This window comes from Typopeltis vanoorti, chromosome 15 (genome assembly GCF_054136105.1).
Source record: "Typopeltis vanoorti isolate ZY-2024b chromosome 15, IOZ_Tvanoo_1.0, whole genome shotgun sequence".
Classification (NCBI taxonomy): Eukaryota; Metazoa; Arthropoda; class Arachnida; order Uropygi; family Thelyphonidae; genus Typopeltis; species Typopeltis vanoorti.
In genome coordinates this window covers 204659-231543 of record NC_143563.1, presented here as the reverse complement: position 1 = coordinate 231543, position 26885 = coordinate 204659, and the positions used below count along the sequence as shown (strand labels likewise).

Genomic DNA, 26885 nt, shown 5'->3' with positions numbered 1-26885 from the left:
GCAGAGTGCAATTAGTCGGACAGGTGTTATTGTTATATTTTAAACAACAAACGGAATTGGACAAAAATTGCCAAATTTTCCTGCAAGTCTTAAATTTGCTTCATCGAAATCGATTGATTCATTCCTCCTCGTGGTGTTTCGCTCTGACGAAACTCAAGCGATCACGCCAGAAAGAAAAAACAAAAAAAAAAGCACACTTCCAAAATGTCTCCCAAAGCGAAACCCAACATCGTTTCTGATTCGCCTTCTGGTTCCGAGGCCACTTTTTACGCCGCACATCTTTTGAAAAACCTCGTTCCCAATGCCTTGCATTTTAACATTGAAATAAAACCAGCGCAACACTTTTTTTTTTAAAGCGCTCAATGGATGACCTCTTTATTTAAAACTGGCGTCTTTCGAAATCAAGATTAAGAAAAGAAGCGACGATTGTGCTCTGCTCATCATCATTCTCATGTTGGAGAGATGACCTCGATGATAACGGTGCGTGTAATTACCGCCGCTGTTCATTGCGGAGGAGTCCTTTTCCGTGTTTATTACCGCCTGTTCCTGTGCCGCTATTTCACGTGTTGACAGCTCTGCTGTTCTCAGCCAAATCGCAGCGCGTATTAAATCGGAAATCCTTTTTTCTTCTTTATAATCCATCTAATCGCTCGTCTTATTTTCTTTCAGGGTTCGCGAGGCCGCAGGGAACCATCAGGAACGGAGCTCGGTGCAGCACTGCAAAAGCGTTTCTGAACCCGATCAGTGAACGAGCGAACCTTCGAGTTATCACCGGCGCCTTCGTCACCAAGGTAACGAATACTCGGATGGAAATTTTACAAGTATTTGACTGCAAACACAACGCACGATTTTAGGAGGGAGGGAGAGAAGAGTGGATAACATGCGAGAATGATTTCATTGCTTTTAATCCAAGAGAAAAAAAATGTCCATTTGAAACCTTCGTTTGGCATGCTTTGTGGGCCACATTTCCATTGCCGAAATAACAACTGGAGAGGGAGTAAATAATAGCGGGGACAATACTGAAATAAAGATAGGGGGCGGGTGGAGATGATTGTTTTTCAATAATCAGAGGAGCTTCCGAAAGGCTCTTGAGTGAGTTCGGGATTGAATGATAAAATCTTCTCTCTTTTCAGATTCTCATCGACGAAAACAAGGTGGCCCGCGGAGTTCTGCTCGATCACGAGGGAGCCCGATTCATAGTGTTAGCAGATCGGGAAGTTATTGTGTCCGGAGGATCCATCAACACCCCTCAGTTGTTGATGCTTTCGGGTGTCGGGCCAAAGGAGCATCTCCAAGAAATGGGAGTAAGTGAACTTTGAAATGTTAAAGGCACGCACGTCCTACCCCCCCCCCCCCCCCACACACACACACGTACGCTCTCAGTGCATTAATACAATTTCCGCTCTTTCTAAGCGAAAATTGTGGAACTGACAAGGAGGAGAATGTTCCTCCTTGGCTACGCTGGTAGCTATGCAGCTCGCATTTCTCGGGGATCAAATTTCTACAGTGCAAAGAATTGAAATCTGATATCCAGTCAAGCTAGGGATCCACAATTTGTAGCTGTTTCCCTGATCGACATTCGGTAGTCACGAAAATACCTGAATGGTTAACAATATCTTCTCCGTCAAGAAATCTTGTCAATGACTTACAAATACTCGCTCCACAAATGACAACAGACCTCTGTTAAAAGCGAATCTTCATCTAAAAAAATGGTTACCAATTATAGTAACGTTTTAAGATAAAGTAATTTTAGTGTTTAGGTATATTTGAGTTTCATTTAGAATATTTATGGATTTTTTTTATCGAAGTGTTTGCTAGAAGACTGCATTATTGTAAATTTAAAAAACAGAATTGGAAACATCCGATTCGTTGCTTCTTACATTTTCTCATAAGAACCATCTTTCTTTTTTCTTAACTGCATCTTACTCCTCGCGTGAGATGCAGTTAAGAAAACCTTGCAGATTCCTGTGATCCAAGACCTTCCTGTGGGCCTCAATCTGCAGGATCACGTTGGCGTGTCTGGAGTTCATTTCCTCCTCGATCAGCCGGTGTCGGCCGTCAGATCCCGAATAAGCAGCGAGAACTTCTTGCAGTTTCTTACCTCTGGAACTGGTGAGTATTGGCCTCACCTCCTTTAAATTTCTTTAAAATTAAAGAATTGATGCGCAGAAATTATTCGAAACACACACACACACACACACACACACACACACACACACACACACACACACACACACACACACACACACACACACACACACACACACACACACACACACACACACACACACACACACACACAAATTTGTTCGCATTTGAAAATAAATAGGGTTTAGGAAAATCTTTCCTCAGCAGTGTCTTTCGAGAAAATTCTCTGCATTTAAGCCGTCAACAAGATTCTTTGTGAGCAGCGAGGATCGGGCATTTATAAATAAAGAGAGAGAAAGAAAGAGAGAGAGAGAGAGAGAGAGAGAGAGAGAAAGAGAGAGAGAGAGAGTGACAGAGAGAAAGATAGAGAGAGAAACAGAGACAGACAAAGAGAAAGAGAGAGAGAGTAACAGAGAGAAAGACAGAGAGAGAGAGAGAGAGAGAGAGACAGATAAAGAGAAAGAGAGAGAGGGAGAGTGACAGAGAGAAAGATGAAAAGATGAAACAAAAAATAAACTCTTTTATAGAAAAGAATGCAAATTTCATTTGCACGATTTGACCAACAGGCAGTTGAAGTGAAGTGCACAAGAAATTGAGTTCCTCATCAAAACTCCAAGAAATTATGAAAATTCACCGAAATATGCGTTTCGGATGGCAAAAATAAAGAAGGGGAAAATATATTTTGCAACTCAGCTAATATTAAACATATCTCCGGGACTGATGAGAATTGAAAATTGAAAAAGTATATTTGGCCCTTTCTTAATCCCCTTCCCCCTATATGGGTCATGATTGAAACTTAATTTTCCTAAACATTTCTGGTTTTATTCCAAAACAGGCATTCCTTTTCCGGACTTTTCTTGATTTTCTAAGATTTCTTAGAAGTGCTCTTTTGTTTTAAACTGCAAGCAATTAGTTTAATTACTTTTGCCGTAACGGAGTGTGGCGAGAACTGATGAAGGCGTTTCCAGTATTCATTTACTTAATGATTTTTCCTGCAGGGCCTCTTACTATCCTGGGAGGAATCGAAGGGTTAGCATTCTTGAACACTCCGTTCGCCAACCAGTCTGACGATTGGCCTGACGTGCAGATCATCTTTGTGTCGAGCAGCCCCGCTTCTGAAGGAGGTCAGTCGACGAGGAAGAGCAGCGGGATGAAGGACGAAGTAGGTCCCTCCTGTTTCCTTTTGTTCCTTTCGCTACCAAACGAGTTAACTTTTGTACAAGACGTCTTTTTAATACTGGCGCTGATATTGAATGCAATATTTCCAGTGTTTTCATTGGTTCCTTGTAATCAGATGTTTCTCAATGTTTGCAGGTGTGGAAAGCGATATATTCTCCGTACCTCGACAGAGACACGATGTCGTTTCACCCGGTTTTGCTGCGACCAAAGAGCAGAGGCTTCGTAAAGCTGCGCTCCAGAGATCCGTACACTCCCCCGGTGATCGATCCCCAATACTTTCGAAGTCAAGAAGATCTCGAAGTGCTCCTGGAAGGTAATTTTTAATTCGCCGCATTTCTCGCAGAGAATCAGGCATATGCTGGAGGGTCACGACCACAGAGAGCTGTGACTTCCTGCAGCGCGATTTTCATTCCGTTTTCTTTTATTCGAAGATCTTGTTTTTCCTTTGAGATGCACAGAAAAAAGGAGTTGGCCAACTTCTTTTTCGTGACTCGAGAATGAGACGCTCCGTCCATTATACGGAAACATCCGAGGCAGACAGCCCGAATTAACTTATTTTGCGGGCAAAGCAAAAAAATGCACTTCCTGAAGTCGCACAATACATTTTGTTTTTATGTTGTGAAATAAAGGTCAGCGCCGATGCTCGTAACATCAAGCATTTTACGAAATGCCCGGATTCCTTTCTTTTCCTAAATAATAAACACATTGGACAATGATAACAAATAAAAATTAAGTGTTTTAAAAAACAACCTCATGAAAAAATACGTGAGCTACTGGTTGAAAAAGAAGGTGGTTGGTTGCAAATTTCAAACGGTTTCCTTTTTACCGACATCATTTCGAATGATTGATGGTATTGCTGCGATGATTTCAGCAGTTAAAACATCGACGCAGCCTTTTCGCAGTTGCAACAACCAACCTACTTCTTCCTCAGTACTTATTTCTTTTTAACACGTGTGAGAAAAGTGATTTGTTATTTTTGAGCACCTCCCATCCATCCGTCCATCGTGAGGAAACATCTGGAGACTTTAAACAATGTAAGAAACAATTCCAGAGTTCATCGGCTAAAACGATGCAACTTCTGGAGGTGTTAGCAGAGAAAGGCACCCTCCATCATTCAACCTTTTCTTGCATTTAATCAATTTTCTGTAGACCTTTGAGATTATATTTCAAAGTTGATGAAAAACGACTGAGTTCAGCAGCCCTATTCGAAGTTTGGTCGAAATGGATTGAGCGATGGTGTTTGCACCATTGGTGGGGAAGTCTCTCTGAGTCTGAATGTCTGAAAGACTTCCTGAAGGGGACAAGCTACATAATAATATGAGAATAAAGAAGAATAAGAAGGAAATGCAGAAAATCATACCATCCGATGTTAGAATCAATCAGATCTCTCTGATTCTAACAATAAGGCATTTACAAGTGTTGTTGTTGTTGTTGTTATTGTTGTCTTACAATATAAATACTTGTGAAGAACATGTACCACTTTGCCACATTGTGCGCATTCTGTTCGCGTTTCGCGTGTAGCAAGCGCGAACAGACTATATAGCAAGCAATGATCGACAAGTGGAAGCAGTCTGTGCTCTGTAAAACGCGATACTGCAGTTTAAAAGGAATATTTATCTTAATCGACTATTTTTTTCTAATTGAATAATTTTACCAGATGAAATAAAGATGTACCGTTGTTTACTCATTTTTCCTTTTTTTTTCCCTTAAAGCCTTGAAGATGTGCATCAAAGTTGGCAATTCGGCGCCTTTCAAGAACTTCGGATCCAGATTGTTTGAAACGGTATTTCCGGGATGCGAGCAGTTCGAACTCTACTCCGACAACTACTTAAGATGCGTCGCTCAGTCGTTCACCATCTCCATCTATCACCCCGTAGGGACGTGCAAGATGGGTGCCCTTTATGACGGATCTGCGGTGGTCGACCGTCAGCTAAGGTACGTGTCCAGGGCGGGGCGTGGAGAAAGTATGATTAAACAGCTCCCAGATAGTATCCTCGCACAGCGATTTTCTCAGTACTTGCTTGGCTCTGAGTCGATACGGCTGAATGTAGAACTGAAAGGCTGAGGCGGAATGGACCGAAATTAGTCGATCTCCGGATTCCGCATCTTCCTTGAATCGGCTTAATATGTTTCACCTCCCAGCTCACACATCTCAATTGATTAGCCGTCGGTGTTGTTATGGTGGCAATATGCATCACGAGATTGATTCAAGTCAGGTCACTTAGACCAATTTGGGTTGATGTCACGGAGTTCCAGCTTTCAGCCCGTTTGGGCCATACCATTAAAATCGAACACACCAATACTTCGAATTGTGATATCGCATTACAGTTACTGCCAGAGTTTGTAGCCGAAATGAGTCGCCAGAACGCCCTGCTCGGTGATCTGAGTACGCAGACAGTGAGTGCACTTTGTTGTTGTTAGTAAAACATAGGTCAGCCTTCAGTACAAATGCTTATTGCACTGGGCTTAAAAATATATATAAGTCGAGACTGTTAGCAAATTCTCTAAAGGACTCCCGTAGAGAAGACCAACAAAGTGAGCAAAAGAAACAAGTTTGTAAAAATTAAAAATATGGGGAAGATAATCAGCATTACACTTACTACACGTCTCCTCTGGGTTACGATCTTGAACACCTGTTAGGCTGCGGAAGCAGTTTGTATTTGGCCTTATCCTGATTGGAATGAATGAATCAAACCTGTGTGTGCGTGCGTGCGTCCATAGCGGTTCAAATTTTCAACTGCTTGTTGCTTTCGTTGATTGTTTGGTTGCCTCTTCTGCGCAATGAAAAATGTGAATGATGGGCGAAACTGAATTTACCAATTTTCAAAAGGGCCAGATCCAGTTCCTCTCATTGTAAGGAATTTGAACCTAGGTGGGGAGATACTGAACTCCGGACTCATCTCTACGGCAAACACATTAAACAGAAGTTTGAAGGAATTTGCGTTAGTCAAACCCATTCTCTTAACAGATAATCGCGTGACTCGTCTTTCACACAGGAAGAGCACAGAAACTTATTATCTGCACCCCAAGAGTTACAACGGGTACTTGTTTAGCCGTACGAAAATGATATCCATATCCACAGCGCTAGACAATAGAAGAAAGTTCGTTTTAGGTTCGATCTCTTCCCGACTAGAGGTACGTTTTCGAAACTCTTCTTCGACCGGTTCTCTAGTTAGTCGATCGCTGGCACATACAAACACGCTTTTCCATTCGGGCAATTCGAGATTTTAAACCCACGATCTCAAGAATATTTCACACAAGAACATATAGAATTTGGTTTTGCAAAGTGGGTAAGTTGATTGTCTTTTCTCTCTCTCTCTCTCTCTCTTTGTGTGTGTGTGTATTCAGAAAGCCTTTTACTGATAGCTTGAGCTCACTGTCAGTAGATGCTTGAAGGATGGCGGCTGCCTTTAAGATGCTTGCTCCCTTTGAGGAATAAAGTGTGTTAATTTTACGCCTCGCGACAGAGTAGCTGAAAAGATTCAGAAAATCGGAAGTGACGTACACGGTAGGAGAGAAAGGAGAAATATCGGTCACCCTTTTTTGGAACTTCTAGGCACTATTTTGTCCCCTCTGAAAGCTCGAGGTTGATCTCAGCAAGCATCGCCGACGAAATCAAAAGGAACTTGATATAATTGCTCAACGCTGATTAGAGGAACCAATGGAACGATTTAAAACAAGAATTTAATTTCTTGTTATTGAATTATTATTATTATTATTATTATTATTATTATTATTATTATTATTATTATTATTATTATCTAAGACCTCGAGGGAGTCAATGACTCATCGAGGGTTGGGTAATTTAAAGTTAAATTTATTTGCAGTCAAGAAAAAATTGCTCCCAGAGAGCAGTGAGTGAGTGGAATAATTTGTCCTTATGCGTAGTGAGTGCATCTGTAAATGAATTTAACTTCCACGGATGCCCCCACCCTCTCTCCCCGCCTTCCATATAATGAAACATTTCATCATTTGAAATGCAATAACACCCATTCAAAAGTTTATAGACCTCTATCATATCACACCTCTTTCTCCTGTTAACCAGAGTCTCTAATTCACATACTCGCAATCTGTCTTCATAATCAAAATCCCATAATCCGGATATATAATCATTGTAACTCTTCTTTACACCCTTTCCACAGCTTCTTTATCCCCTTGGAACCCGGGAGACCAAATCTGAGCATATTAATCCAGGTGAGGTCTTATCAGAGCCTTATAAAGAGACTTAAATTTCAGCGACAGAAATAATTGCATTAAGTTTGGACGGAAAGTCGGTCTTCTTCTGGACTTATTTTGAACTCCACCATTGGCTATCATTTAGAAAGAGAATTGTTGGGAGGTTACAAACCTCGCAACACGGTATGGATGCATGAGGTAATCTTTTAAGCTAAAACTGATGTGTTCGTGTGCAGCTGTGTGGGAATCACAATTCAGTGCATTACTTTGGAAGACTTTGGATCTTGTGTTGAATGATACTTTAATAATTTCCGGAATATACTCTGAAATGGTTCTTTTTTTCTTTCTTTCCAGGGTGAAAGGAATTCGAGGTCTGCGAGTGGTGGATGCCTCCGTCATGCCAAACATTATAAGCGGCAACACGAATGCCCCGACGATCATGATTGCCGAAAAAGCAGCGGACATCATAAAAGGAAAGGGACGAAGAGTGAAGCACAGGAAACGTAAAGTCGCATCAAACGATTTTATGGCTTTTTGGGGCTTGAATTTGTGAATTGTTTCATTGGGGAAGCCCAATTCGTGATTATCTCAAAATAGCAAATGTAAATGCATTCATTAAAATCCAGTTCTCTGTAATCCACACTGTTCAATAATTCCATGATTTTGCCGTGCTTGAATTGAACACGATCCTCTGCCTTCATTCTATCCGTCATTCGCTTTGCAGAATGATATGTTGTATAAAAAGGTTAGAGCAGGAGAGGGAATCGAGCCATGGGAAGCGTCAGTTGCAAAGTTACAGGATCAAGTTCCATCCACCATCACGCATAATGTGCGACGAAATAGAAAGCTGCCGAACCCATTGGAGAAGTTAGATGATAGACCATATACGGCGATAGAGCATTGCAGAGAGTGTTCAAGTTGAGCTTTTTATCCGTTACTTGAAAAGAATTCAAGTGAGAGAAGGAGCAACGGTAATTTGATAGCGAAGATGAGATTTGCCACTCTTCTTAGAAACGGGTTGAATATCGGCCAATTTTCCAGTTATGGACACTGGAATAGGGGAGCATATAAAGGCGGAATGAAGCGGGAACCAACTTTGTAGCACAGACCTTCATAACAGTGGGGGAAATGCCATCGTGTTTGAAATTGCAAAGAAGACATTTATTAGGCTTGAAAATGCAAAAACAGAGGGAAAAAAAGGAAGAAACCAAAGCGTTGGCTTTTAACTTAATGCCGAAGCCACAGAGCTGTCTGAGTGAAGAAGAGAAAGAAACTTTGGAGAGATTTGGAAAACTTTTCCAAATCTGTCCAAATTTTTAACCGGCCAAAAAAAAAGCAGGAAACTTCCCTTTTTTGGCAGAAAAACAGGAAGAGAGTTTCCTGCTTTCTTGGATTTTTCGAAATCATTTTTTGGATGTGTTGATTATTTGTTTGCAACTGTTACGTGCTTTGGAATGAATAGAAAAGCAAGTCGGACATTTTGATGAAAGCCAAAGGGACATGCTTGATTCTCTTTGTACAGCACACTTTTTTGAGGGGAACTAAAGAATGGATAACGGAGAATAACTGATGCTGCAACTAATTTAAAGGAGAATGGGGATTGAATGTTTCCATACAGATAAAAGTTCTCTCAGTGATACATTCAGTACAAATGATTGGATCAGAGGTCTCAGAACACTTACATGACCAATCAAATCGGGCATGGAAGTCACAAAATATCACTCAAGTGTGATTATTAAATGCAAGGCAGCATTTAGTTGAGAAGTAGCTGCGAGAAGGATTGCTCCATTGGAAAATTTAATTCTCTCTGAAATCCTGGTGAAGGGAAGACTCAACCCGTCTTAGAAGGAAGAGAAGAAGAACTTTTTAACAGTTTTTTTTTTTTCCCATGCGGAATCTTTTTTATTGCTCTCAAATTTCATTTTAGCGTTTCTTTACTTCGGTTTTCATTTCTTTAATCTGCCGAGCTCTTCACTTCTGCTTTATTCAGCAGAGGATGAATTCATTTCCATCTCTTAATGAGCATCACGCATCCTTGAGAAGTAACTCAAGGATGAGATGTAGCCGATCTCGGAAGTGTAGCTGGCCGCCTTCTACATTTCAGTGACCTTTTTCGTTTCAACGAAAGGCGAACACAGTTTCTGATGCAAAAGGTCAGATAAGATCGGGAAGATTTGTCTTTCTCTCTGCTTAGATGCGTTTTACGACTCATCTAATGAGAGCCTCTTCCGAGCTCATCACATGCGCGAACTATTTCGAAGGAGATCACGCGGAAGGGAATCCCTTGCATTAATTATTCTTATTCCGGTATCTTTACATGCAGCGATTTCTGAACCATCGTCAGTCCACAAAATTCCGTGGGGATTTTAGGCAACTCTAGAAACATGTTTTGTAGAGGAACATACAACAGCTGAAGCTGCTAATGACATCGATTAGAATCATCGCCTTCTTTGCATGTTGCTTCCCTGCTTGACAAGATGATACCAAAAAAAAAAGTGTTTTGGAGAGGAATACTTCCCCGTCACAGTGTGAGAGTAATCTTTAGTTGGGAAATCTTAATAAACCTTTGTGGGTGGTTTTAGTGGGTTGCGAACCGAGGCCTTCACAATAGAACAAATAGACGTTTTGCGTTTCGATGAACTTCAGCTGTATTGTGCATGCCCCTGTTGTGATATTAATAATAAAAATTAAGTAAAAAGAATAAAAAAACACGAAAGCTGTACAAAATTAACCCAATTAGAGAGAAGAAGATGAAGGAAGAAATTGGTTATGAAGATCAACGTGACGTTGCCTACAATGAAAGCGAGAACTACAGATTTCACGAGATTTTAAAGCATTATTTAAGCAACGAAGCAGCCACGCAGCTGAATGCAGTAATCTTTACGCTGCTCTGTAAAATAGTAAAAATAAAAATAATAAATCTCAAAAATATAAAAGGTTCCCTACCATATAACAATAAACATATATATATATATTTAAAATAAAATTTAAAAAAATCAGAGGAATGCTGTTGATTGTGATTGCCACCACCACGTGTCGATGATTCAGCCATTTCAATATCCCCAAACGTGTGCATAAATTGCGCCCTTTTTACGGATAAATTGAACGCAAATTTTGTACAATACGAAATTACGAATGAGAAAATCTCCATTCAAGAAGTGGTTTAATGTTTAAGATTATTTCTTTCATATTGTAGCAGAGTCGTTTGTGCCAAATTTCATATGTGCTGTGTGTGCGTGTGCGTGTATGTGTGCGTGCGCGCAATTTTGAATAATAATTTTCAAAAAAGTTCAATAACAGAAAAAAGCATCGCATCGCATCCTGATAGCTGAGTAAGTGGAGGAATGAATTTCTTCATCATGAAAAGTGGGGATGAAAAGAAAAAAGTAACGCACGTGAGCAGCAGCGAATACAAGGGTCGAATGGTCGTCAAAATGGATTTGTCAACTTCATTTCAATAGTAAAAAATCTTTTGAGAAGCGATTCAAGACGAGATCTTTTGCGCATTCGATCCACGAAACTGTTTGGAGGCTGAATGTGAACACTTTCCCCAGGAAGCCTGAAATGTCACGAGGGTCATTCGCGTGTCACACAGAACTGGATGAAGTGCGACGAGATTCCGTTCTCGAGAAGAATTCTTTCGCTATTCATTCCCGCTATGAATTTCGGATTCGTGTTCACGAATACTTACGAGTGTCAGAAGAGAGCACAGTTCTCTCTCTCTCTCTCTCTCTCTCTCTCTCTCTCTCTCTCTCTCTCTCCTTTCAAGAATGGAAAAGGGATTTTTTTTATTTATTTAAATTTTCTATTTTTGAGCACAAGAATGAATTAGGAATTTCAAAACCACTTTTATTCAAAACAAGTCAGATTTTAATGAAAACGGAAATAATAAAGCATTCGGTTCCTTTTTCTTCATAGAATTTACTTCTTCTGGCGCGGAAAGGTCACTCGTCAGCTGTTCTTCACTCCATCGAAACCAATTTAGTTTTCATGGAGTATCAATTTTAGTTTAAAAAAATAATTAAGGACGAATAAGTGAAGCGTTTCTGCGTGGCTACGAATTTGGTAAACAAGTTCTCCCATGGAGAGGAACTCGCTCCAGTAAGTGGGAAAAGAAAAGGTCGTTGAAAGGAATCGGAAGACTAAAGTAAGATCAATTGGGGAGGGAAGAAAAACGGTGAAACACACGCCTCGAGTTGGAAACACAAGCGAGTTGAGTTGATTGGTTCTGAGTTAGCTAAGGCTACGAGGTCACCGTAATTAGATGCGTAAAGTACGCATTTTCCTAACTTTGTTTCCTAACTTCGTTAGGAAACAGAACCTGAGTTTCTGAGAAGAAAATCCATCTACCTCCTATGAGACTAGTTCAGTTCAAAACTTCCCTTATAAGGAGTTAGGCTTAACTTCGTCTAGACGGAGTTCGATCTTAGCGCGTCGTTGTTGCCAATTGAGTTACGCAGGACAAACACAAGAAGGAACTTGTTTATACACCTCTGGTGGTTTAGCAAAGTCGGCCATCAGTCTACAAAACAGCTGAAAGGAATACTTTCCATGACTTCTGTTTGACGTTGCGTTCTTTCTAAGACTGGAGCGAAAGCGATGATTCTCTATAGGGATTTCTTCCGATCACAGCGCGCAGCTGAAGAACGAGATTCACCAGAGCATGGAACAGGCGAAGACACTGGCAGAGGTAGCAAGAACGAAACGTGCATGGCGATCTTCCTTCTAATCTTTATTCCGTGCGTGTGTGTGTGTGTGTAATGAGGAAAATGCTTCTTCGATGTTGAATTTTTTTTTCTTGACAATTATTCGAATATAAGACCATTACACTTTTTTTATCTATCTAATCTTTGTCAAGTAGCTTTATTTTATCCTCCCACATGTTTCGCCAATCTTTTTCTATTGGCATCCTCAGGGAATACAAACTAGTAAGCTAAAATGAAGGTTACAGACTAGGTTATAACTGATGGTTCTAATTCACACAAAAAATTGGTATTGTGCGTGACAATGTGCGTGTCTCGTTAACGTGATTTATTCATTATGGTTCATGACGTAATTGTTATGAAAGTTCATTTCTTTGATGTTTAATGATCTGATAAAAGTTTTCCAAATTTCTGGTAAAATTAGACCTTGATTCTTGTTTAGGTTTTCAGTTTTACGGGCGACTGTAGCTGCTTCTTTAAAGGTTCTTGAATGGTAGTTATCTTCTATGTATGGCATAAGGCTCTTATCCCACTCAATGTGATGGTTAGTAGAGGCAAAGTGGCATGAAAGGCCTGAAATGTCTTGTCTGTTATTTCTGACATATCCTATGTGTTCTTTCTTTCTCGTTTCGAAGCTTCTAGAGGTCTGACCTACGTAACTAATACCACATGAGCAAGGTATATTATATACTCCAGAGTACTTGTAGAATGGGTGAGGATCTTTCGGTGATCTTAAAAATTTCCGAATAGTGTTGATTGGTTTGAATGCCACTCTGATCTTATGTGATTTTAAAAAGTTAGCTAATTTTTTGGAAAAGTTGCTGACGAAAGGAATCGTAATTGTACTGATGTATTGGACGTCATCACGTTGTCGATGTGGTATATCAGTAAAGAGAATCTTGTTGTAGAGTCTTTTTGGGTAACCATTTAAAGAAAGTTCTCTGGATATTGTGGTTAATTCCGTTAGTAGGTCATCCTTGTTTGTCGTATACTGTATAGCTCTCTTCTTGAGAATATGGATAATGCTAAGTTTCTGAGCTATGTGATGAGCTGAGTTGAAATGGAGGTAACGTCCAGTATTTGTAGGGTTTTCTGTATACAGATAGGTTGATACTATTATTTGATTGTTTCTTTATTAAAATGACAACGAAAGGCATTTTTTTATCTCTTTCCATTTCTAATGTGAATTTGATGGTATTGTGGAAACTATTGATTTGGTTGAGGTAATTCATTAGTTCTTTTTTCGTATGATCCCAAATGATAAAGATGTCATCTACATATCTGTATCAAATTTTCGGTTTTGGAATGATCTGGGTTAAGATTTTTTTCTCTAGATCTTCCATGAATAAGTCAGCACAAGGAGGTGAGAGGGGGCTACCCATAGCTAATCCAGTGAGTTGTTTGTAGATCGTTTTTTGCCAAATAAAATAGAAGTTAAACAGTGATTGAACAATGTAGTGATGTTTCTTGGGAACAAGTTGTCTAAGATGTTGATGACTTCAACCACTGGAATGTTAGTAAACAGAGATGTAATGTCCAGGCTCGCTAGTATATCCTCTTCAAAAAATAGGGATGTTTTTTATTTTATCTATAAAATGTTTTGAGTTTTTAATATAAGTATCCGAGACGTGAATGTGTTGTTGTAAAATCTTCGCAAGATACTTGGATAATTGGTAAGTGGGAGAATAGATTCCATCAACTATTGGACGTAATGGTATACCTTCTTTATGAATTTTTGGAAGGCCGTACAATCTAGGAGTAAGTCGGTGCATAGATTTTAGTTTTTTTATAATTTCTATAGGCCAGTTATTCATTCCACGTAATAATTCATTGGTGTCATTATGATTTTTTGTGGTAGGATCTCTACTGAGAACTTCATATACAGACCTGTCAGATAATAGATTTTTAATTTTTTCTTCATAATCTTTAGTATTTAATATAACTATATTATTACCTTTGTCGGCTTTGAGTATGATGATGTCTTTATTATTCCTTAATTTGAGAAGCGTTCTTCTTTCCATTTGGTTAGAGTTGGTGTTAGGAGATCTTGACTGAGCTGAAAGCATTATGCTGCTTTTTAATCGTAAGTCATTAGCTGTTGGAAATGGTAGTAATGAGAAGGCTTTTTCTAAGTTGCAGATGAACTCTATTTTAGGAATGACAGTGGGTTTTAAAGCAAAATTGAATCCTTTTTTGAGGATAGAGATCTCAGGTTTACTTAAAACGTGTTTAGATAGGTTAATTATCACTTGGTTATCTGGTAGAGACGGTTTGCATTTGCTATGATTATCATACAGTATATTGAATTTATCAATTTGTGTCTTTTTGCTGTGATTAAATGTTTTGGTAAAACTGTTGCTAATCATATTGTCTAATAGTTGCCATGTCTCAGCGTCAAGATTATTAGAGATATCTGTGAATAAATTATAGCACTGTGAGTCTATTTTGCTAAGCATGAATCTCGTATGCCGAATTCTTTCTCTAAGAAGAGCATACGAAGTTCATTGGTAAATCAAGTTGGCTTGTCTAGTTTTATAAAATTGTTTCAAACGAAGAAATTTTGGGATCACGCTATTGTCTCTACATCTTTTTAAAAAGTCAGATGGTTTAAATACCTAGCTTTTTTGCATTTTAAACCTTCGAGATTGCGTACCTTTTGTTTGGTGAACTCGTTGATCCTTGTCAGACCTCTAGAAGCTTTGAAACGAGAAAGAAAGAACACATAGGATATGTCAGAAATAACAGACAAGACATTTCAGGCCTTTCATGCCACTTTGCCTCTACTAACCATCACATTGAGTGGAATAAGAGCCTTATGCCATACATAGAAGATAACTACCATTCAAGAACCTTTAAAGAATCAGCTACAGTCGCCCGTAAAACTGAAAACCTAAACAAGAATCAAGGTCTAATTTTACCAGAAATTTGGAAAACTTTTATCAGATCATTAAACATCAAAGAAATGAACTTTCATAACAATTACGTAATGAGCCATAACGAATAAATCACGTTAACGAGACACGCACAATACCAATTTTTTGTGTGAATTAGAACCATCAGTTATAATCTAGTCTGTAACCTTCATTTTAGCTTACTAGTTTGTATTCCCTGAGGAATGCCAATAGAAAAAGATTGGCGAAACATGTAATAGTCTTATGCTTCTTCGATGTTTCATCCTTTTTGGCTTCTCAAAAAATAGGGGAGTGCTAAAATCTTCCCATCCACCGACCCCATCCAGATTTATTATTATTATAAATATTGAGATTTTCATGATCTTCGTCTTGAGTTTGAAGTAAGAGTTTTATGAAAAGGCGGAGAGAACATGAATAGAATGAATAGAGCAGCAATGGTATACTCGAAGATGAGGACTGACACCGCATGCCCACTCAAAAAGACGAAGCAGTCTTTCACTTGAATGTCAATGCCAACTGTCAATAGTACGCTAAATTACTCCAAAGGCGCGTGCAGATTACGTGCCCAATACAAGTTTCGTCTTGCTAACTGAAAGAAAAAAACTCGAGAATGCGAGATGTGAAACTCACAGTACCTTCTTGTCACTAAAAATTCTCTTTTACTTGCAGCCGTTAAATGCATCTCGGACATCTCTTTGTCAGGAAAGCAAGTGGGAGGTTCGTCAGTGTGTTTTCTGACGAAGCTGTGTTTTCACACGAGCCATTAATCGCGACGTTTTCTCTATTTTTTTTAAAATATCAGGCCTTCGTTTCCTCGAAGATGGACTCTCGAAAAGGTTAGGAAAATGCTAATAAATAATATTTTTTACGACTTTCCCTGTCATGTTTGTTTGGATGGAAGGTGGACGTGCGGATATTGGAGCAAAAATCATTCACTTCACCATTTATCGCAATAACTTCGCTTTTTCTGTTATGAGTCACTTGTGTATAACTTACCGCAATGGAAAGTATGCAAATTGCACTCATAACTGGTTTTTATAATCCCAACTGACTAAGGAGAGTGAAGGCAATTTCGATAAGCACTGCGTACGAAAGTGAAAAAAAAAAAAAAAAAATATATATATATATATATACTTACAGATATATATATATATATATATATATATATATCTGTAAGTATTATATTTATTTACTGAGAAATCATCTGGAGAAGGAATGCGCTTAACACTCGCTGGACTTCATCGTTCTTCCTAGTATTTTTAGGAAAATTGGTGTGTGTTCTGTTTCTCAATTGTCCATTGGTTCGAGAATAGAGAGACAAGAGTAGATTCAAATAATTTATTTCCGGTATAAATACAGCTCTTTGACACAAAAATATATTCTCATTTTATTTCTTTACAACAGCACTTGTGCTCTTTCCCATAACGCAGTTAAGCTGGAGGGATTAGTGAAGGGGGGGGGGAAGGAAGGTCTCCTTAGTTGCTGAATTCTGCAGATGTAATTTTAATCGGAGAAATTCGTACTCGTGGCTTTCATTCTGTTCGATAAATATTTCACGGGATTTTAACGGAATTTTTTGGCTTTCCCCTTGACGAAACAGCATGCGACAGGACCCGCCGCGAATGAACCAGAAGAACCAAACATTTACGCAATTATTTAGTTCACTAACAGTTAATGGTTTCATTATTATTATTATTTAAATTAAGGGGAGTGCTTTAGCTTACGCTAGTAGTCGCCGGCACTTTTATAGTTTGCTATATTCGGCGTAAAACTCTCTGATTCCGATCTTTGAGTTTCTTATTCGGATTTAAAACAATGCGGGATTTAATATCCCCTTAATTTGAATAATGTTTTACATCGCCGAAATGAAGCCTATTGGCTCTTTATTTAAATAATAATAATAATAATAATAATAATAATAATAATAATAATTATTATTATTATTGCGTGCACTTTATGTGTAACGCCATTCCTACAACGCCATCTATCATCGACAATTCTAATAATACAGTGCGTAATTACCATCTGTGAGAGTAACTGAGCTATGAATTAAAAATGTCTTGGAAAACGTAAAACTGGAGGAAACTGTAAAGGCAACATCAGATGATTTCTTCTTTTTTTTTTTTTTTTTTTTTTGAGGGGGGGGGGGTATAACGGTCCTCCCTTCTCCAAACGAAGCACGCTCTTTCACGAACACTGTTTATTTTGACATGATCGTCCCCCGTCACGGAATCCCGCAGTCAGGTCACGGACGGATGGCAAGAAGGCGGGACGAACGAAATTCGAGCACGAAGTTCTCCGCGTAGACACATCACGTGGGGTAAGTCACGTATGCGTGATTTCCTTACGGTAGGAAAGTTATTGAAAACTCTCCGAAAACCTCTTTTTCAACACTGTCGAGGTAACCGAGACGGGAGCTGACATGCGACCTGCAAACCATTTCTAGAGAATGTGTACTGCGCAGGCGCAGCAGTTCTCTATTTCCAGCTCTAGTGTAGGTTGATTTTCCAGTCTCTGGTTCAATGTCCCTCCCCCTCAATCCGGCTAAAGGGTATCTATCCGTCCTTGCTTCGAGATATGGCGACGTATTTATTCCACCAGTTTACCCTCCTGATCGCAAGAAATATTCCGATGCAAGCGAAGTAAACTATTGGTTTGTGTGTGTGTGTGTGTTTAGAAAAACAAACAAACAGCTTTGCAACCGAAAAGCTCCCAGCTGACTTCTGGCAATAGTAGTGGGAAAACTTACAATGAAAGAAATGTAGAAAAATGAATAATAATTAAAAAAGAGACAAATATTTGGAGCGAAGCAGAGTGCGCGTTGCTGGCGGTAAAGCAAAGGGAGGCTCAAAGAATGGGAATTTGATTCACATTTGAAATGTTGCGCGCAAATTCGCAGCTGTTTCTGACGTTGGAAAACGAAATGGCAGCGACTTAATGGGAAGAGTGTGAAGCCAACAAAGAGGATGCGAACAACATGAAAGATGGCGCGTTATAAACAAGGAAGGAAGGTCAATCGCTGTTTAATTTCTATTGCGTTCAGAGAGGAGAGGAGTTTGTGCAATGTAAGGGGAAGAAAGGAATGCGTTACTTTCATCTTACACAGATATATATAAGGGGGACTGGAAAGTAATCAATTCTTTTTAATAGGTCATTTTAGACGATTGCTTTTTCTTAAATAACATATAAATTATTAAATTTCATTTTTATTTAAATATTAGAATTACTTTTCTATTTAAAAAATCTGTTTTTTTATTATTTTAGATTATTATTTTTAATATGGCGGACTTTAAAGTTGAAGAGCACCATTGACGTCATTGTATGCTGTTTTTGTTTCACCAAGGAAAGAATGCTTCCAAAATCATTTGCTGAACTTATGGAGACGTATTGAAGGTTAACAAATGTCAGCGATGGTTTAGAAAATTTGCAGAAAAATATTTTGATCTCTGTGATCGTCCTCGATCTGAAAGACCTCTTACTCTAGATGACGATGCTCTTAAGACTCTCGTTGAATCAGATCCAAAACAAACCATACAAGAATTAGCAGAGAAACTTAATTCATCATGGTCAACTGTCCAAGAGCACTTACATAAGAGTGGCAAGGTTCTTAAACAGGGTGTATGGGTATAGTTCGCCCACCGATTACAGATCCTTCGACACTTCTGCACATCTTAGAAAAAGGAGAATCCATTCTGATAATAGGGTAATCAGTCCGTATCGTGGGATGAGTTGTTTATTATTACCGGTCGGAAAATTAACTTCTCTTTTATGATTATTGTAGGTAACTATGTTGCTTGTGTAACAGTTGGGAAATTTTATCTGTAAAGCACGTGATTTCGGACGTCCTTCAGCATGAATCGACTATTCTTGGCGTTCATGCGGTATAGTTCGGCCACCTACAAACGGTGGGCGAACTATACCGCATGAACTGTATAAAGTCAGGAAACAAAGCACAGAGACGGGTGATTTGCAATTCATTGTTGACCAGACAACAAAATGACCCCTTTTTTGGAAGTCGTAACTGGTGACGAAAATTGGGTGCTGTATAAGAATAATAAACGCAAAAAACAGTGGCTTTCTCCAAATCAAACTCCAATTCCACACATAAAGATGGATTTCATCCACAAAAGGTTCTGTTGTGCGTTTGGTAGGATATTCATGGAATTATTCATTACGAACTCACGGAACAAGGTGAGACTATCACAGCAGCCATCTACTGTGAACAATTAGAGCGACTGCATCAAGCATTATTAACCAAACGTCCTGCGCTTGTCAATCGAAAGGGATAATTTTGCATCAAGATAATGCCAAACCACAATCTGCAAGAATGACTCAAGAAAAAATTAGGCAGTTGCTCAACTTATGGAGACGCATTAAAGGTTAACAAATGTGAGCGATGGTTTAGGAGATTTTCAGAAAAAAAGTTTGATTTCTCTGATCATCCTCGATCTGGAAGACCTCTTACTCTAGACGACGATGCTCTTAAGACTCTCGTTGAATCAGATCCAAAACAAACCATACAAGAATTAGCAACTTCTATCACATCCTCCATATTCGCCGTATATTTCCCTTAGTGACTATCACTTATTAAGGTCCTTAGAACACAGCATAAGAAATAAAACCTTCCGTTCGCAAGATGATGTCCAAAGGAGTTTGATATAATTTTTTGTCTCCGAAGAAAAAAACTTTTTTCAAAAAAGTAAACTTAGTAGATCGTTGGAATAAGGTTATAATTAACGATGCCGATTATAGAATTGAACAATGTTAATTTGTTCTTTCATAAAATTTATATTAAAAATGTAGTTCAAAAATTGATTACTTTCCGTTTCCCCTTATATATACTGTATATTATATATATATATATATATATATATATATATATATATATATATATATATATATATATATATATATATATATATATATATATATATATATATATATATATATATATATATATATATATATATATATATATATATATATATATATAGAGAGAGAGAGAGAGAGAGAGAGAGAGAGAGAGAGAGAGAGAGGGAGAATAGTATCCTGGATTTTTTTCTACACTGAATGATAGTCGCAGAGCATAAAACGACATTCCTGAGACCAGTTCCGGTGATGATCGCTGAAGAACTCTCACTGATTGCTTTGCGAACGCAACACGCTTATTTACACAAAACCAGTTCAGGAAGTGTGGGCGGTGGCACTCTTGGAATAAATGGTGAGTAGAAATAAAATCAGTCTCTTTTGGGAGCTCAGCTTCACATTGCAGGAGGGGGGGGGGCGGGGGAGAAATGCCGGAATACCACACATTGTCCAGTTTTTGGCAGCATTTTTTCATCCTCCGTGTCCAAGTAGTGGAGGCGAGACCCATTGAGGTCCTTTGGTGCTTTTGAGCTGTGGTAGTGCCGCATCTCTCTTTGATGCACCACTCTTTATAAGATGGAAAGACAACTTCACACGATGAAAGAAAGAAGGGTGCAGAAATGAGTTCTGGTGACTGCTTGTTCAGCCACCTCCACATCACACTGGAATAAATAAATGACCAGCACTCGGAAAAAGCCACACTACTGCATACAGAGAGAGATAGAGAGAGAGAGAGAGAGAGAGAGAGAGAGAGAGAGAGAGAGAGACTATCCATCACACTGAGGTAAGTTCTGTGAGCACAACACTGATGGGGATGGTCCATATGCCAACCGTGGAGGTCAGTAATAAACGATATCCTATTGGTTTGGCTTCATCACTGATCATCACTTCTTGATCCTACCTCACCCATCGAAGGTCTGTCAATTTGGACTGTCTACGTCCGTCTTCATCACCGTTTGGCTCCTCCGTTCCTCTTTAGGACTGTCCGCACCCCCTTGATCATGTCCGATGCTTTCTCTGCGATCATGATCACCGGCGCATTTGTGTTCCCTGAAATGATTTTGGGAATGATGGAAGCGTCGACCACGCGGAGGCCGTGAACTCCTTTAACCCTAGAGAGAAAGGAAAAAAAAGGATGAACGTTAAGCACAAAAAGAACTAATAAAATTCAGTGAAGCACATCAGTGAAAGGTTTTGTTAATTTCTTTTATCTCATTCTGTCTTAGCTACGCAGATGAGATGCATGAGTGGAAGCAGAGCGGCGCTTACCTCAGTTCGGGATCGACCACAGTGGTGGGATCTCTGGGATCTCCCATTTTGCAAGTTCCAACGGGATGGTAGATGGTCGCGGTGTACGTGCGGGCGACGCACGCGAGGTATTCGTCACTCCACTTCTTGTAGCTTTCGCAGCCAGGAACCACAGTGTCGAATAATCTGGCGCCGTATTTGGAGAAATGAGCGGTCTGTCCGAGAGCGATGCAGATCTTCATGGCTAAAAAGGAGTCGGAAAAATACATGAAAACAATGAAATGTGTTTTATAAGCCATTTATAGGCGCAATTATTTATTATGCGTGTAAGATACAAACATCTCAAACTGTAATCTCAGTCGATTAAGAAGCCAAAAAACATAACAAGAATTACTCTTTCAGAGAAGCCAAAATTTCCCGAAAAATGCCAGCGTGTTCCCCCCCCCCCACGCCAGATGTCAGTCTGGTGAAACAAAGTACAAAAGGTACACCCGAAGTAAGTAGGTGCAACAAGGCTTTCATTTAAAATAAAAACAGCATAGGTTTTGTTTGTTTTTTTTAATATGTGTATTTGCTAATGAAGGTTTATTTTCTTGATCCTGAGAATTAGTATTAATATTTTTGGTTTACCGATCAAGTGTTGATCACTTTTATTAACTTAACCAACTAGTTTCGCCAAACGTTAACTGTTGGCGTCTTCAGGGCACTTACATATAGGTTGAAATAATCTCACAATTATATGTAACTATAAAACTGACAAGAATAACATAGTTATTCTTGAGTTATTCTTGTCCGTTTTATAGTTACACATAATTGTAAGATTGTTTCAGCCTATATGTAAGTGCCCTGAGTTAACGTTTGGCGAAACTAGTTGGTTAAGTTAATAAAAGTGATCAACACTTGATCTGTAAACCAAAATATGTGTATTTGCTCTTGAGTGTTGACGTATTTGATTTTTGATCGCATGTGTTTGATTTCCTCAGTGGAAGTTGCTCGAGATGATGTCGGAGCATTTCCACACAACAGTAACATCGCACCTGATTCATTCAAGAGGATGATGCGAGAAGATAAATTCGCAGCTGAGTGCGATTTATGATCGCACTCAGCTGCGATCATTCACCCAAATAACACCAACGAGGTGTTATTTGGGTGAATGTTCTTTCGGGAATGCCTGCTTGAGGGACGAAAAGTCCACATTTGTATCCCATACTGGACCGGCTACAGTTGAAAAGCCTTTGCGAAGACCCCTTTAATGTGGCAACGGCTACGAGAGTGTGCTACGGAGGCGATAACATCTCGGGATTCTTTCGTTCGAAACGGAATATCCATGGATAGTTTGATGGCGGATGGCAAGTTTTAGGATCTAAGTTTCAATGATTTCTGTTTTTTTCTCCTTATCGATTCTCAGCACTCCGCTTTGTTACTGCGTTAAGGAACTTTTACAAACGCTGAGTCGTTTTAAATCGCAACTTAGTTCCCAATTCATTTCAGTATTTCTGAAAGAGGAAAAAAAGAGGTTTCGATGCTTTCGCACTCCGCCGTGTGCTTATTCTGGAGACAAAAGATACTTCTGGGAAGGCGTGGAAATCCTTAATTGACCACTTGCTTGAGCCCTGTTAAGGATTTATGAATTGTACCTGTTTTCTAGAGAGAGAGAGAGAGAGAGAGAGAGAGTTTACTTATCATTATTATTATTTGTAATATTCAACAAACTCCAATCCTGATGATGCCAACCAACAGCTGTCTAATCAGTGGCAAAGCTTGATTTTCTAAATTGCAAAACTTTAATTGCTTGAACATATCTTGGAAGGCGTACAGCATTTGAAGATTAACGGTTTTATTTCAAATAACAGCAAACCGGCCAGGAAGTACATATACGTCCAAGTTACCATGGATGCGAAGCACATATTAAAATTGTCATACCATTGATATTACATTGAAATATATGATGGATACGCAACATATGAGGCTGACTATTTGATCCATAATGGCCGGTGAGGTGGTTAAAGGTGATGACGTACTGAAACGGAGATCATCGTTTTTCATTTAGACTTCACAACTATTCGCTCATTTGTTTTGCTTCCCTTTTACTGCATAAGCGCACTCACTGCCAGTATCGAAAACACTCTTCGCAGTTTGAACCTACGGATCATTCAGAATGCGAACAATGTTAAGGACTTAACACAGCTGTAATTGACTTCAGCTGTTTTTTGACAGATGACATTTGCCAACCTTTATAAGACAGGAAGGAAAACAAGGCGACCTCTCGCGCAAGGAGATAATTGGGTTTCCGACCTGCCTGAAGGAACTAATCTTTTGAAAAGCCATATTTGAAGAAAAGGGACTATTGCCAGCACATTGCGTTTAGGCCAGAGCAAAGTGGGGCATCTCCGCTGCCTTCGCATGTCGGGAAGATTAAGCGAATTTTTCACTTGTTGTTCTTTAGCCATTCCAGGAAGGACGTAAATTTCGTCTTCTACTTCAGGCTACAGATAAGGAACACAAGGGTTAGTACACACGCCACAGTTTTCGCTAAACGAGGAAAACCCCCAGGTCGTTGTGTCAAAAGGTTTCTAGCACGTGTCCTCAAAGAGCCCATCGATTTAGAGACTAACTGAACACAAATGCGTTATTTCCTGTTGCTGCACTCTCCAGTAATGCAGCCTCACCCCTGACGGATGTTTTATGTTTCAGGTTTAGCGTTCACAGAAATGGCATTTAACGATTGGAGTTGCTCGCGAGTTCCAAACAGTAAAGGATCACCTGATTGGCAGATGAAGTCTTACAATCACTTTCTCGCATCTGCTTGAAGTAGTACGTGTTCAAGAAAGTAAATGCATTTTGTTGCATTCCAGCACTGACCAAATCCTTACTGGTCCGTTTTAATCGGCTATTAATTATATTATATTATATTAATTATATATTAATAATTGATAATGCGGGTGCCGGTTTATAATGATGCAACCACGTACCGCATTTCGAAAAATGACAGAGTCCTTTATTGGCAAGCTCCGAGTTCCAATTCTCCCATATTCTCGTATTATTATTATTATTATTATTATTATTATTATTCACATAATTGATACACAATCAAAACAAGATATCATATAAATAAAAATTTGACTGGTGATTCATAACAATTCAGATTCTACCCAAGAACCTAAGAATAGTCCGTCAGGTAGCGTCGTAAAATATGGACTGTTCCAAGTAATGCTGTTTTTTGTACGTCATATGGGGTCACTTTGTTGATGTTTAATTGCTATAAATAGTTGGACAGCTTCTTTGAAGTTGCACCAAGTGCACCGATAACTATTGGGATGACTTTGGTGTGTTTAAGCCACAGTTGGCCAACTTCGATTGCCAGATATCGATATTTAGTAATTTTTTTCCAGTTCTATGTTGTTAATGTTGTTATCAGTGGGTGCTGCGATATCAGTAATCCAAACCTGTCGATGTTTGGTAATTGTGATGTCAGATCTGTTGTGTTCCAAATGCCGAACAGTTTGTATTCTAAAGTCCCAGAGAATTTTTGCTGTTTCGTTTTCCAATGCAGTCCCTATTCTATGCTGCCACCAGTTATCAGAAGTAGGAAAGCAATATTTTATGCATACATGCCAATGAACTATTTTGGCCACTTGATCCTGGCGGTATCTATAGTTCAGTTTATTCTTCTTATTATTATTATTACACCCTCCATGGAGTTGGCAGACTCATCGTGGGGATTCATTCAACCGACAGCACACCGATTGTCCAAGTGTGGTGTGACCAGTGCATTATACGGCGGCACAACCAGCTCCATATCCCTGCAGAAAGAAAAAGTCTTTTTCAGTTGACGATGATTCAGCACGTCTCGTTTGGAGGGGTAATGGAAAGTATGTCGTGCACTTTTCTCGAAAATCACCGCCCCCGCCCCTTTTCCGCACTTGTTGCTCAGGCCAACTCGACTGCCGCTGAAAAGACTTCGCATTCGTTTTCCCGATGTAGAGGGAAACCAGGGAGCCAGAATTTGCCTTACGCGTCTCTGAACGGAAAACGAGGAGACCCTTTCTTAGCTGGCAGATATTTTAAACATCATCTGGAGTTGTTTATTTTTGGGCGTAAAGCAAACGTCACTACTCTGCGGCTTGTGTTAAAATAAAAGGAAAACACGAAGAGTTCAGTAAACTTCAGAAGTGGTGGTTGGATTGCACTTTCACCTTTCGTAACATTTACAATTAAAATAAATAAATGAAAAATTTGAAAAGTAAGCAAGAGAAAGAAAACTGTGATATTGAAGCGACAAATAAAAATCCCGATCACGTGACTCATTTAGAATTCTTACCGTCTACCATAGTGAGCACATCCTTGAGCTGCGTGAGGTACCGTGGGTCAATAATTGGCGGGTCGTAAGGGTTGCCCGACCTCAGCTTCATGTAGCCTCGACTCTCTGGCCTCAGCAGGACGGGGTAGAAGGACATCGAGTCCCTGTACACGTACGGCTTGTAGAAATTCTCCCACAGCTGCAAAAAAGCGAAATGCAAGAATCAAGATTTTTGTCAGTTTTTTTCTTTGTTGTTTTTCTTTCATCCAAACGCATCTTCCGTCATCTACATACTGTTTAGAATACAGTTTCCTGTTCGCGTGGAGTGTGTGTTTTTGAGCAGGAATAGCGATTCATTCGGTGCTTTTAAATTATTTTTTCAGCTGCATGCATGACGCCCAATGCGATTCGTACTAATACGCCCGCCTGGGACCAAAATGATCCACCTGAAGTACTAGTTCTTGAACTATTGACTAAAAACTGCAGTTGAGGAACACGTTAATTAACACTGCAGTTCATTTATCGTAACATTTTTGTTATTTGTTGCTCCAGTTTCTGTATTTTCTTTTTAGCCAAGTGGAGGATGAGACAGCCACCCGTTCAGATAGAACCTCACTTCTTCAATAGCAGCGGTTTCGGTCTGCTACGTTTCACGATCGGAGATATTTGCCTTTGCGATTATGCGAGGTTCTCAGGTGATGTGTTTTGCGTGGTCAAGAGTGACTCGTATAATACACAGCGCGGTGCCACACTAGGTGTGCAGACAACTAGAATGGAATACAAATCTTTCATGCCCGTTCTTATTATTCGTGTGTGTCACTAAAATCGCCGCGATGCATTACTAGCGCTGATGTTGTGTTTCTCAATTGCAGAAGATTCCTGTCAATTAAATGCACGTGTTTTATTATTAGCTGCAAGACAGCTGCTGACTTCGAGATTGAACTAAAGTGGACTGCTGTCTTATTTCAAATCGACGAACAGTAACACTGAACGATGAAGCTTTCTGTCCAGAGAAGAGTTCATTTTGTCGAATGCAAACATCACAGGGGATATTTCACACATACACCACGACTACGAAAGTATAAATAAGTGAGAGAGTCTTCGGCGAACTTAGTTTACAGATAATCGTTAGTAGGTGATAATCGTTAGAACATGATGAGAAATTTGAGCTGTTGAAGTGCTCTGGGAAAGCACTCAGAGATAGCGTTTTTTTAGACGAACAAGCGAAAAAAATAAAACGTAATGGCTATTACATATTGTGATTTAAAGAAAAGAATAATTTCTGAACCCCAGTCAGGTGATATTCATCGCTTATCCAGTTTTAAACGGAATGAATGCACAAATCAAGGATGC

At 39.3% G+C, this 26885-nt stretch overlaps 2 protein-coding genes across 2 annotated transcripts in view; one reads left to right on the top strand and one right to left on the bottom strand.

Annotated features, from left to right (window-relative positions):
• Window positions 1-8056, top strand: part of LOC150098287 (glucose dehydrogenase [FAD, quinone]-like) — a 39554-nt gene extending 31498 nt beyond the window's left edge. The window contains exons 5-11 of the mRNA XM_090405116.1: window positions 670-791; window positions 1134-1304; window positions 1962-2112; window positions 3147-3310; window positions 3463-3640; window positions 5040-5262; window positions 7858-8056. Coding sequence (XP_090261242.1) covers window positions 670-791; window positions 1134-1304; window positions 1962-2112; window positions 3147-3310; window positions 3463-3640; window positions 5040-5262; window positions 7858-8056 — 1208 coding nt within the window. The remainder of the gene's footprint in view (window positions 1-669; window positions 792-1133; window positions 1305-1961; window positions 2113-3146; window positions 3311-3462; window positions 3641-5039; window positions 5263-7857) is intronic.
• A 12877-nt stretch (window positions 8057-20933) lies between these two features.
• Window positions 20934-26885, bottom strand: part of LOC150098286 (glucose dehydrogenase [FAD, quinone]-like) — an 81240-nt gene continuing 75288 nt past the window's right edge. The window contains exons 9-11 of the mRNA XM_090405113.1: window positions 25554-25731; window positions 21254-21476; window positions 20934-21096 (exon numbers count right to left, since the gene is read on the bottom strand). Coding sequence (XP_090261239.1) covers window positions 20934-21096; window positions 21254-21476; window positions 25554-25731 — 564 coding nt within the window. The remainder of the gene's footprint in view (window positions 21097-21253; window positions 21477-25553; window positions 25732-26885) is intronic.